General features: G+C 39.5%; 1 protein-coding gene across 2 annotated transcripts in view; it reads left to right on the top strand.

The window, feature by feature from the left end:
- The first annotated feature begins 561 nt into the window (after nucleotides 1-561).
- The window catches only part of LOC126248288 (transcription factor MafG-like), a 35,191-nt gene continuing 23,985 nt past the window's right edge, over nucleotides 562-11,767 (top strand). The window contains exons 1-2 of one of the 2 annotated variants that reach the window (XM_049949138.1): nucleotides 562-768; nucleotides 4,690-4,856. In XM_049949138.1, the coding sequence (XP_049805095.1) occupies nucleotides 709-768; nucleotides 4,690-4,856 (227 nt within the window). In that variant the 5' untranslated portion in view covers nucleotides 562-708. The other variant, XM_049949139.1, reaches the window with a different exon arrangement.

Raw genomic sequence — 11,767 nt, 5'->3', positions numbered from 1 at the left:
ACGGTAATCACTCCGAAAAACCGTCTGCAGCTGATAGATACGGCAATTTATCCATTATATTATATGGAAATACAAAATAATTCACTCTTATTTTCTGTAAAATTTTTTATTGTAATTTCATGTTTACTATTATTTGCAACCTTCGTAACTTAAGTTACGCAATTGCGTAGGCGCACGATCCAGTTGTAACTTTCGAATCCTCGTGGTGGATCTCTATACATTGAAAAACTACTAAGGTTGAGATTTTCATATTGTATACTTCATATATTATATATTTCCTGCTGTTCTTGTATGGGGTAAGCGGACTGCGTACTATTTTCAGTTTGTACCGCGATTTTGAAATCAGTTATTGTCACCATAACGTTCGAAAGTGAATGAAAAATTATGTAAATAAAAGCCTGGTTTGTTCCTTTTCTTTCCGTAGTATTACCTCGCGGTAGCTACGAAGATCAACTTCAGAGTTGACACACCGTCAGCAAATCACTTTCAAGCTGCGCGCCCAAGAAGCAAACGTCGTGCCTCGTGTCGAAGATCGTGACGCTTCGTATTTGTTCGTGATCCCGCAACCAAAACAACTACATGCAACTGTTTTTAGTAGTAGAAATCTTGATGTTCTTTTGCTGCTGCAAAATATTGTCAGTAGCCGAGTTGAGTGAACTTGTAACTGTGGCGTAACTGCAACTGTTATAGTTCAGCCGTCAGAAGCCAATGCCCCAGGAAAATATAAAACTGGATAGAAAAAGCGGTCATGGTGGTCAGTCAAACAAGGTGAGTAGGAGCGTGAACAGCTTATACTACGGGGGTCGCAATGAATGTGACATTAAAGCATTTGGAATATTCGAGAGTTCGTGTGAAAAAACCAGTGTATCGAGCAAACGATACCAGTAACATTTCATAAATCGTTATGGAAGTTGAGTTGCGTACAGTGACTGGCACATTTCAGCGATTAAGAAGTGCTGTGTTGTTGTTACTTTCGCCTTGTATTTATCAGTAGATTGCGTTAACAGATTCGTGCAATGACTGGCATATTACATTGAACTTACCTATCTTGTCCAAACTGCTGTGTTGTGCACACATTTTCGTAGTATTTGTCATCAAACGTGCACTTGGTACAATGTCGTCACCCAATGAAGAAGGCGTATTGAGATACGGAGGTTTTGTTAGTATATTTTATGTATTATATCTTATTTATGTGCATATCTGTGTTTTCTCTCGTGAGATTCCTGCATTTGCAATTAATTGTGTACAAGAAATTACCGCAAGCGACTTAGTTGTTATCCTTTGTTACGGACACTATTTTCATGTAGTTACAGGCCTATAAACGTTTTGAATTTTCCAGTAGCACTTCGATGCAAGCGAGCTGAATGTGTTTGCAAGTACTGATAGTTACCATGGGCTTAACCAGTAGATGCCGGAAAGCATAATACCATAAATTCCAGGATTTTCTTGTTGATCTGTAAGGCAATCCTAGAATTTTCTTAAGTCGCATAATGTGAAAATCCAGCGTGGTCAATACTTTGTGTCGTTAGAAACAGCTAAGATGCATCACAGTTCAGATTGTGTATTAAACTGGGGGTTGCCGTAATATCTTGCCAATTTGTTGGAGAAACGCAGTTGTACACCTCCTTCCACAATCCCATGTATAGTGAAACACTGGTTGTCTAATCTGCTTTCACATTCGTTGACTTGGTTACTCATAACCAAATTGTCACCTTCCAACTTAACCCGGTCCTTGGACTGCGCCACAGATCAGTCTGTCACAACACCCAAGGTGGTTTTTTTTTGTGGGGGGGGGGGGGGGGGAGGAGGAGGAGGAGGATGAGGATTCTGTTTCTTTGATTTTATTTGGGAGGGGTGGATTTTCAATCCCTGTCCAGGTGACGTAGTATTCAGCTGATCTCAGTGAGACAGTATACTCTTGCCAACATTCCATTTTGGTTGTCTGCTTTTCCTTTTGAAATGCAAAATTACTACTTAGTTTTAAAATTTATGTTGTTTAACCTGTATACGCAGACCAACAGGAACCATAAATTTGTCTATAGATGCCAGGTTTGTTAACTTTATATTTGGGAGTGTTGTTGATCACATCGTTTCTGTAGTGTGTTGCTTGTGCAGTATGTTTTGGAGTTCTTGTTGTTCCAAACCCTGTGTACATTTTTCTTTCCGTAAAGTGTTATGTACCATGTATTGTGTCTCTTAGTCCTTTTTCTGTTTTGTTGTCAATGTTTCACACACATTTTCCTTGTTCATTGTTATGAGTGATATTTTTGTTCTTTCATTGCAAGCCTTTTTAATGTTTGTTTTTAGTTTGCTCCTTTGCATGTGTTATACACATTTTCTTTGGCTATTTGGTGCCTTTAGTTCTGTAGTGCTGTTAAAATTTGGCTTGGATGATTCTGTTAGGCATAAAGCTTGACTGTCATTACATGTCTCAGGTCAAGAGGAATATTTGACAAGTCGACATATTTTACTAGTAACTTAATGTAAATGGTTCCTGTGACATCACATTTTGGTGCCTATGTTCTGTTTTGAGGTTATTTGGTGAAGCCAACAGGTGTGAAAGCAATAAAACCTGGTTGTGACGTCAGACTGATCTATAGATTAGCCAGTCTGAAAAAATTGCTACTGATATTACGTTTTAGTCACCATTTGGTTTGCGCCATTTGTCGCATTCCCTGCTTCACTGGTGAAAGTCGACAACTCATATCACATAGTCCTCTTTATCCTGTGTTTCAACTGTTTGCGGATGAAAAGCCTTGTAGTTGTGCACTAGTAGCTGATATTAAATAATTTTGTGTTACAACTGGTTTCAGTTCTCAAACTAGCATTAGGTATCATAAGACATTTGAAACAGCTTACGTGATAAAAGCTGTGGTGTCAAAGAGCATAGAATCCATCATAAGTCTCTACTGTCAAGTAATAAAATAGATTGTACTCTCAATTATAAACTGTACCAAAAATGAAGTCATTCTATTTGTACAGTGTGATTCAATGTTTTATGTTGAGGCACGTTATATACTGGTCTCTGGTGACGGCTATTGTGGTATTGTGTACCTCTTGAGCCATGTACACAACATAATGCTTAATTAAAACTGAAGCTGCTTGGAAAAGGAACCATTTGGTATTAACAAAGAAAGACCGGACATTTATTCAGTGTGGTCAGTTCAAGGAGTGAAATAAGAATCCACTGCAAGAACCAGGTTATCTTTCTGGGTGGAGAGAGAGAGAGAGAGAGAGAGAGAGAGAGAGAGAGAGAGAGAATTTTGTGTGTGTGTGTGTGTGTGTGTGTGTGTGTGTGTGTGTGTGTGTGTGAGTTTGAACTGTACTATTTGTATAGAATGAAGATGACCATGTTTGGTACATTTTATTGTTGACGGTTCACCACTTGACAAAAGTGATTTCCATACTGTTTGATGCTGTAGGTTTTATTTTGCCATGTAAGCTGATTTAAATGTTAAGATACCTAATTATAATCTGAGTACTTGAACTGGTTATAATATAGAAGTATTTATCATCAGCTCTTGGTGGTGGACTATGACACTTTCTTATACTCTTACGACCTGTAGGCCACATTCGCAGAACGTATTGGTTATGAATAGTTGTACATATGTAAAAGTTAGGTTTGTGGTTCATTCTGTATGTGCTGCTGATTAGAAAAAAAAATGGTTTGGTTATGATGATACATCGAGTTTGAAACTTTTCTTGATAACAGAAGCAGTTAAAAACACTTGGTGTTTCGCCAAAGGTATTGTTATTCACAGCAACTTAACACAAAAGACACATTTTTTGCAGATACTGATAGAGTAAGAGGATTTTGGTAGCTTACCCTATGACTAGAGCGTTTTAAAATATATGTACATGATAAGAGTTGTAATTCTCTGTCACGGATAGAGTATATTAGTTTTGTTAGTGTTTAGTGTTGTTACCAGGCCTAGTACGGTATGTTGAGTGATCACTGTGAAGGATACTGAGCTGCCGTATATTCGTGTGAGACAGCATTATTGGCACTTGACAGAGTCTGAAATGGTCTCTTAATTTGTCTCCATTTAATCGACTGGTCGGGTCGTGCAATATCCATATTTATGGAGCATTCAGATGTGACAGTGGCCTGATGCTGGACTGTGTGGGAATATGAGGCCAGGCATGCTTGTTGTCAAGACTCCACTTGCCCACATCTGGCCACCACAAGGGAGGATTGTCATATTGTGCAGCAAGAACATCATATCTCCTCCACATCTGTGCCTGCCATCCGAGAATAATCAATGGATTTCTTGTAACATCCTGTGCAGCCCACACTATTGGTCCAAGATTAGTTGCAGCTGGACTTTGGAAGTACCATTCCGTGCCTAGGTTGCTGTTGACATCACGACATACACAGCTGCATTTGGAGTGGTGCTGTGACAAGGAAGCATGGACTGCTAATTGCAGCACTTGCAAACGCATTTGAATAATTTTTAGTGAAGTATCTAAGAATATACAGATGGCTCTGTTCTAATCCAGTTCTGATTGCAGAGCTGATATGTAATTCAGATTTCATTTCACAGCAAAGAAAATCACATAGCAGTACAAACATTGTTATTTGCAGTCAGCCATGTTGACTACACTCAGATTCACATCAAATTATGTGTGTTTCTCACCATATTAGCATGTATTAGTATACGTTAACCATTTATTTGTTAAATTTTTCAGGCACCTTTATCACCAGGTCCAGTCCTGGATATAACTGACGATGAGCTCGTTAGTATATCAGTCCGTGATTTAAATCGTCAGTTGAAGTTGCGTGGTCTTTCAAGGGAAGACATAGTGCGAATGAAACAGCGCCGAAGAACCCTAAAAAACAGAGGATATGCAGCCAGGTATTATATTTCAATATGTTTGACATTTCAATTTGCCTCCCGTTCAGTAAATTAAGTGACTGATAACCTCACAGTTTAGTCCCTTTAATCTACAAACCCACCCCCATCAGTAAATAAAGCTGGGGGGGGGGGGGATACCACATGTGTTTCTTGTGAAGTTTGTCTGCCATATTGATATTCAGTTTATTGAAATATTAGTGTATTATTTAAAATATACTATATGTTATAGAATTGTAATTAAACATTGCTTATAATATTTCTGGGCAAAGCTGGAGCAGCTGACCCTTGGTTTTTGACATTACACACTTACAACATAAACTTGTGATGAATAATGTCACTGTATTGTACAAACTTGAAATATTGATTATGTTGATAATCATATTTCTTTCACCTCCATTGTTCTGTTGCTAATACAGAATGTAAATGGTATTCTTAATGCTTTTAGTTGACATATTTTCAGTCACCTGGAAGACAGAAAAGTTAAGAGCAGACAATAAGGGAAAATATGATCTTGACGCATACATGAATGAGGAAGTAGGTCACATGACTTCTTAAGTTTGGTAACTGTATATGTAACTTCAGATTTTGCATGGAGACATTCTAAATTCTTGGCAACTGTCACATTTTACTACTGCTTCAGTGTGGGTCTCCAATTTTGATGTAACTGTTAGCCCTTCTGCCATCATAACTCCTGTTCATTCATGATGACCTGCACTGTAGGGACCTTCTATGTCTGTATTCATGTGTGGGATTGAGGAAAATAATAAAAACCAATTCTGAAGTAAAGTCTTAGGGGCAGTAATCCAGTTGGCTGTCTACAGATATTGCGATAATATCCAGGAGTTGGCCAATCATGTTATTAGTATGATACACAAAGCTACTGATGTAGCTAGTTCCAGTTGTTAGGATCCCTTAGGAAACACTTTGTCTTATGGTGAAATGATTAGAATACAAGTGACTCTACAGTGGATGGTACATCTGCCTACACACTCTGCAAGGCAGTATACACTGATCAGCCAGAACATTATAACCACCGACCTACTATCGATATAAACCCATCCAGGCAATAGCAGTGTCACCTGGCAAGGAATGACACCTAGTCAGACATATGTACGGTGCAGGTAGTATCAGTGAGCTTGCTGTCCATGTGTAGAATGGGGAAGTGCACAATCTGTCTGAATTTGACTGAGGGCAGATTGTGATTGCCTGGAGGCTGCTCATGAGCAGTTTCAGAAACTGCACAATTTGTCAGGTGTTACAGGAGAGGTGTGGTGAGTGTCTTCAACACATGGTGAAACCATGTCCAGACATCATGGTGTTGGGCATCCACTCTTCATTACAGATGTCGGACGTCATAGGCTGCACAGACTGGTAAAACAGGACAGGTGGTGATTTGTGACAGAACTAACATCAGACTTAATGCTGGGCAGAGTACAAGTGTGTCTGAACGCACAATGCACTGAATGCTTTTAACAATGGCCCTCTGCAGCTGACAACCCATTCATCTGCCAAGGTTAACACAACAACATCGGCAACTATGACTGAAATGAGCACTTGACTATTGCCACTAGATCTTAGCGCAGTGGCAGAGCATTTCATGGCCTGATGAATCCTGATACCTTCTTCATCATGCCGATGAAGGGGATGTGAATTAGTCGTCTTCTAGGGTAACAGCTCTTTGACACCTGTACTATGGACTAGAGGCAAGCTAGTGGCAGCTCCGTTATGCTCTGGGGAATATTCACGTGGGCTTCCATGGGTCCAGTGGAGTTTGTGCAAGGCATCATGACGGCCAAGGAGTATTGTACACTGGTTGCAAACAATGTACACCCCTCCATGACCATCCCAAACTCTTTTTTTTTAAATCGATTTTTAAATTTTTGGTACCCTACCTCAAATGCTGGGGGGAGGGCACCACTATCTAGTATTGCCTCGGTCCAGAAATATCAAAGATCCAGGGCTGATGCACAGAGCAGTCAGAGTTGTAGTGGGGAGCTGGGTAGTCTCTACGTGACCCGTGTCTATGTTTAGTGATTTTGCTGTTTCTTCTTCATTTATTGCTCTCATGTCAAATGAAAACAATGGATTTCTGTGGCTGGGAGCTATCAAGTAAATTAAAGTACATTCACATAATTACGGAAGGCTAAAATATGTTATTAGTATCAGATTTTATTTTATTTCCCCCTTTCTGACAGTCGAGCATTAATCACGTTGCAGAGCAATGAAGCTATTTTTGTCGGTTGGCTAAAGAAATTTGGCTTTTATTAATCTTTTCCACTGAGGCAGTCAATTGTTCACTATATTTCAATTGCACGTTTTCATCTTCTAGCACATGTGCATTATGCCATAATAAAGAACCAAACATGAGATAATACAGTACTGGTACTCCAAGAAAATTTACGTCCGAATCTGGACATACGAATGTGCACTTTAAGCCAAATTATGCATTTTAGTATGTTGTTGTTGTTGTGGTCTTCAGTCCTGAGACTGGTTTGATGCAGCTCTCCATGCTACTCTGTCCTGTGCAAGCTTCTTCATCTCCCAGTACCTACTGCAACCTACATCCTTCTGAATCTGCTTAGTGTATTCATCTCTTGGTCTCCCTCTACGATTTTTACCCTCCACGCTGCCCTTCAATGCTAAATTTGTGATCCCTTGATGCCTCAAAACATGTCCTACCAACCGATCACTTCTTCTAGTCAAGTTGTGCCACAAACTTCTCTTCTCCCCAATCCTATTCAATACCTCCTCATTAGTTACGTGATCTACCCACCTTATCTTCAGCATTCTTCTGTAGCACCACATTTCGAAAGCTTCTATTCTCTTCTTGTCCATACTAGTTATCGTCCATGTTTCACTTCCATACATGGCTACACTCCATACAAATACTTTCAGAAACGACTTCCTGACACTTAAATCTATACTCGATGTTAACAAATTTCTCTTCTTCAGAAACGATTTCCTTCCCATTGCCAGTCTACATTTTATATCCTCTCTACTTCGACCATCATCAGTTATTCTGCTCCCCAAATAGCAAAACTCCTTTACTACTTTAAGTGTGTCATTTCCTAATCTAATTCCCTCAGCATCACCCGATTTAATTTGACTACATTCCATTATCCTCGTTTTGCTTTTGTTGATGTTGATCTTATATCCTCCTTTCAAGACACTGTCCATTCCGTTCAACTGCTCTTCCAAGTCCTTTGCTGTCTCTGACAGAATTACAATGTCATCGGCGAACCTCAAAGTTTTTACTACTTCCCCATGGATTTTAATACATACTCCGAATTTTTCTTTTGTTTCCTTTACTGCTTGCTCAATATACAGATTGAATAACATCGGGGAGAGGCTACAACCCTGTCTCACTCCCTTCCCAACCACTGCTTCCCTTTCATACCCCTCGACTCTTATAACTGGCATCTGGTTTCTGTACAAATTGTAAATAGCCTTTCGCTCCCTGTATTTTACCCCTGCCAGCTTTAGAATGTCAAAGAGAGTATTCCAGTCAACATTGTCAAAAGCTTTCTCTAAGTCTACAAATGCTAGAAACATAGGTTTGCCTTTTCTTAATCTTTCTTCTAAGATAAGTCGTAAGGTTAGTATTGCCTCACGTGTTCCAACATTTCTACGGAATCCAAACTGATCTTCCCCGAGGTCCGCTTCTATCAGTTTTTCCATTCGTCTAATGAATTCGTGTTAGTATTTTGCAGCTGTGACTTACTAAACTGATAGTTCGGTAATTTTCACATCTGTCAACACCTGCTTTCTTTGGGATTGGAATTATTATATTCTTCTTGAAGTCTGAGGGTATTTCACCTGTCTCATACATCTTGCTCACCAGATGGTAGAGTTTTGTCATGACTGGCTCTCCCAAGGCCATCAGTAGTTCTAATGGAATGTTGTCTACTCCCGGGGCCTTGTTTCGACTCGGGTCTTTCAGTGCTCTGTCAAACTCTTCACTCAGTATCGTATCTCCCATTTCATCTTCATCCTCTTCCATGTCCATAATATTGTCCTCAAGTACATCGCCCTTGTATAAACCCTTTATATACTCCTTCCACCTTTCTGCCTTCCCTTCTTTGCTTAGAACTGGGTTGCCATCTGAGCTCTTGATATTCATACAAGTGGTTCTCTTCTCTCCAAAGGTCTCTTTAACTTTCCTGTAGGCAGTATCTATCTTACTCCTAGTGAGACAAGCCTCTACATCCTTACATTTGTCCTCTAGCCATCACTGCTTAGCCATTGTGCACTTCCTGTCGATCTCATTTTTGAGACGTTTTTTATTCCGTTTTGCCTGCTTCATTTACTGCATTTTTATATTTTCTCCTTTCATCAATTAAATTCAATATTTCTTCTGTTACCCAAGGATTTCTATTAGCCCTCGTCTTTTTATCTACTTGATCGTCTGCTGCTTTCCCTACTTCATCCCTCAGAGCTACCCATTCTTCTTCTACTGTATTTCTTTCCCCCATTTCTGTCAATTGTTCCCTTATGCTCTCCCTGAAACTGTCTACAACCTCTGGTTCTTTCAGTTTATCCATGTCCCATCTCCTTAAATTCCCACCTTTTTGCAGTTCCTTCAGTTTCAATCTGCAGTTCATAACCAAGAGATTATGGTCAGAATCCATATCTGCCCCTGGAAATGTCTTACAATTTAAAACCTGGTTCCTATATCTCTGTCTTACCATTATATAATCTATCTGATAGCTTTTAGTATCTCCAGGATTCTTCCAGGTATACAACCTTCTTTTATGATTCTTGAACCGAGTGTTAGCTATGATTAAGTTATGCTCTGTGAAAAATTCTACAAGGCGGCTTCCTCTTTCATTTCTTCCCCCCAATCCATATTCACCTACTATGTTTCCTTCTCTCCCTTTTCCTACTGACGAATTCCAGTCACCCATGACTATTAAATTTTCGTCTCCCTTCACTACCTGAATAATTTCCTTTATCTCGTCATACATTTCATCAATTTCTTCATCATCTGCAGAGCTAGTTGGCATATAAACTTGTACTACTGTAGTAGGCATGGGCTTTGTGTCTATCTTGGCCACAATAATGCATTCACTATGCTGTTTGTAGTAGCTTACCCGCACTCCTATTTTTTTATTCATTATTAAACCTACTCCTGCAGTACCTCTATTTGATTTTGTATTTATAACCCTGTAATCACCTGACCAAAAGTCTTGTTTTCCTGCCACCGAACTTCACTAATTCCCACTATATCTAACTTTAACCTATCCATTTCCCTTTTTAAATTTTCTAACCTACCTGCCTGATTAAGGGATCTGACATTCCACGCTCCGATCCGTAGAACGCCAGTTTTCTTTCTCCTGATAACGACGTCCTCTTGAGTAGTCCCCACCCGGAGATCCGAATGGGGGACTATTTTACCTCCGGAATATTTTACCCAAGAGGACGCCATCATTTAATCATACAGTAAAGCTGCATGTCCTCGGGAAAAATTACGGCTGTAGTTTCCCCTTGCTTTCAGCCGTTCGCAGGACCAGCACAGCAAGGCCGTTTTGGTTAATGTTACTAGGCCAGATCAGTCAATCATCCAGACTGTTGCCCCTGCAACTACTGAACAGGCTGCTGCCCCTCTTCAGGAACCACATGTTTGTCTGGCCTCTCAACAGATACCCCTCCGTTGTGGTTGCACCTACGGTACGGCCATCTGTATCGCTGAGGCACGCAAGCCTCCCCACCAACGGCAAGGTCCATGGTTCAGGGGGGGGGGGGGCATTTTAGTATAGTGGATGAAATTATGATGCTCTTAGAGTATCCTCTAATATCTTTTTTCTTTTATGACTTTATGCGTCACTGTAGTGCAAGCACGGTGATGCCTGTTACATGGTGCTCTGGCAACTGCTGAAACGAACCTGTTTCTAACAAGTTGTGGGAAAATATTGCGGATGATTGTTTGGAAAGCATTACTTTCAAAGTAAATTTCCTTTTACGCAAGATGAAGTATGTGTGAGACTGTACGATGAATTTCTTAAATCGCAGAGCGTTTGACTCTCATTTAAAAATCAACTCTTTGAGGACAATCATTTAGAAGAATTTTGAGCCCAGAAGATCAGACATTTATGTCGTAGTTAAAAATTTTACTGGCACATTTGTGTGATTTATCTTAAAGTGTAATACACACAAAAAAGTTCAACATTATATGTGAAAGCTTAGCTTCTCGTGCAGCTTATTAATCTTAGAGGGCAATATTATATGTGAAAGCTTTTTTTTCTTGTAGCAACACTATCTATATTAATTTAAACCATTAATATTTACTATTTGTGTGTTAGCACTACTTAACAGTGATGTTGCTATTGGCTGACTACATCACATGTCCCCTGCTCTGAATATCCCCCGTCATCGGCTGGCGAGATCACTTGACATGAGCTATGACTGGCTTACAAAAGTACATCACAATCTCGATTTCAATGCTTCGGATAGTAACATGCGGTGTTTGGTGGAATTCGAATTTATATTTCCGTGATACATGCAGTGTACATGTTGGTGCACATCAAAGATCTTTTCAAAACGTGTTTTTTTTTCCCCCTTGAGTTTTGTTTTCTAAAGTGCTGGGAAGTTCTACACCGGTGTATAAAAACATAACCATTCAAAGGATTGATAAGTTTTACAGTTACTGTCACTTAACAAAGAAAAAGTTTATTTTCACCTGGGAGAAAGTGTATTTTTAACCAGGAAATCTGGGAATATTTTTTCCTTGTCCACGTGTACACCCTGTAGTGACATCTTTATGCTCTTTAAGTCTAGTACAAAAGTTTCTTCCTGTTAAACTAATGTTTCAACTATTACACATGTGTCCTGCATTTCAGTCAATACAATACACATCAGTATTAACATGTTGTCTAAACTGTTCAGTACAAATGTGCCTGAACCATATTATCTGT

Source organism: Schistocerca nitens, chromosome 3, assembly GCF_023898315.1.
Source record: "Schistocerca nitens isolate TAMUIC-IGC-003100 chromosome 3, iqSchNite1.1, whole genome shotgun sequence".
Lineage (NCBI taxonomy): Eukaryota > Metazoa > Arthropoda > Insecta > Orthoptera > Acrididae > Schistocerca > Schistocerca nitens.
The sequence above is the reverse complement of the archived record's forward strand: the minus strand, read 5'-3'. Positions and strand labels throughout refer to the sequence as shown.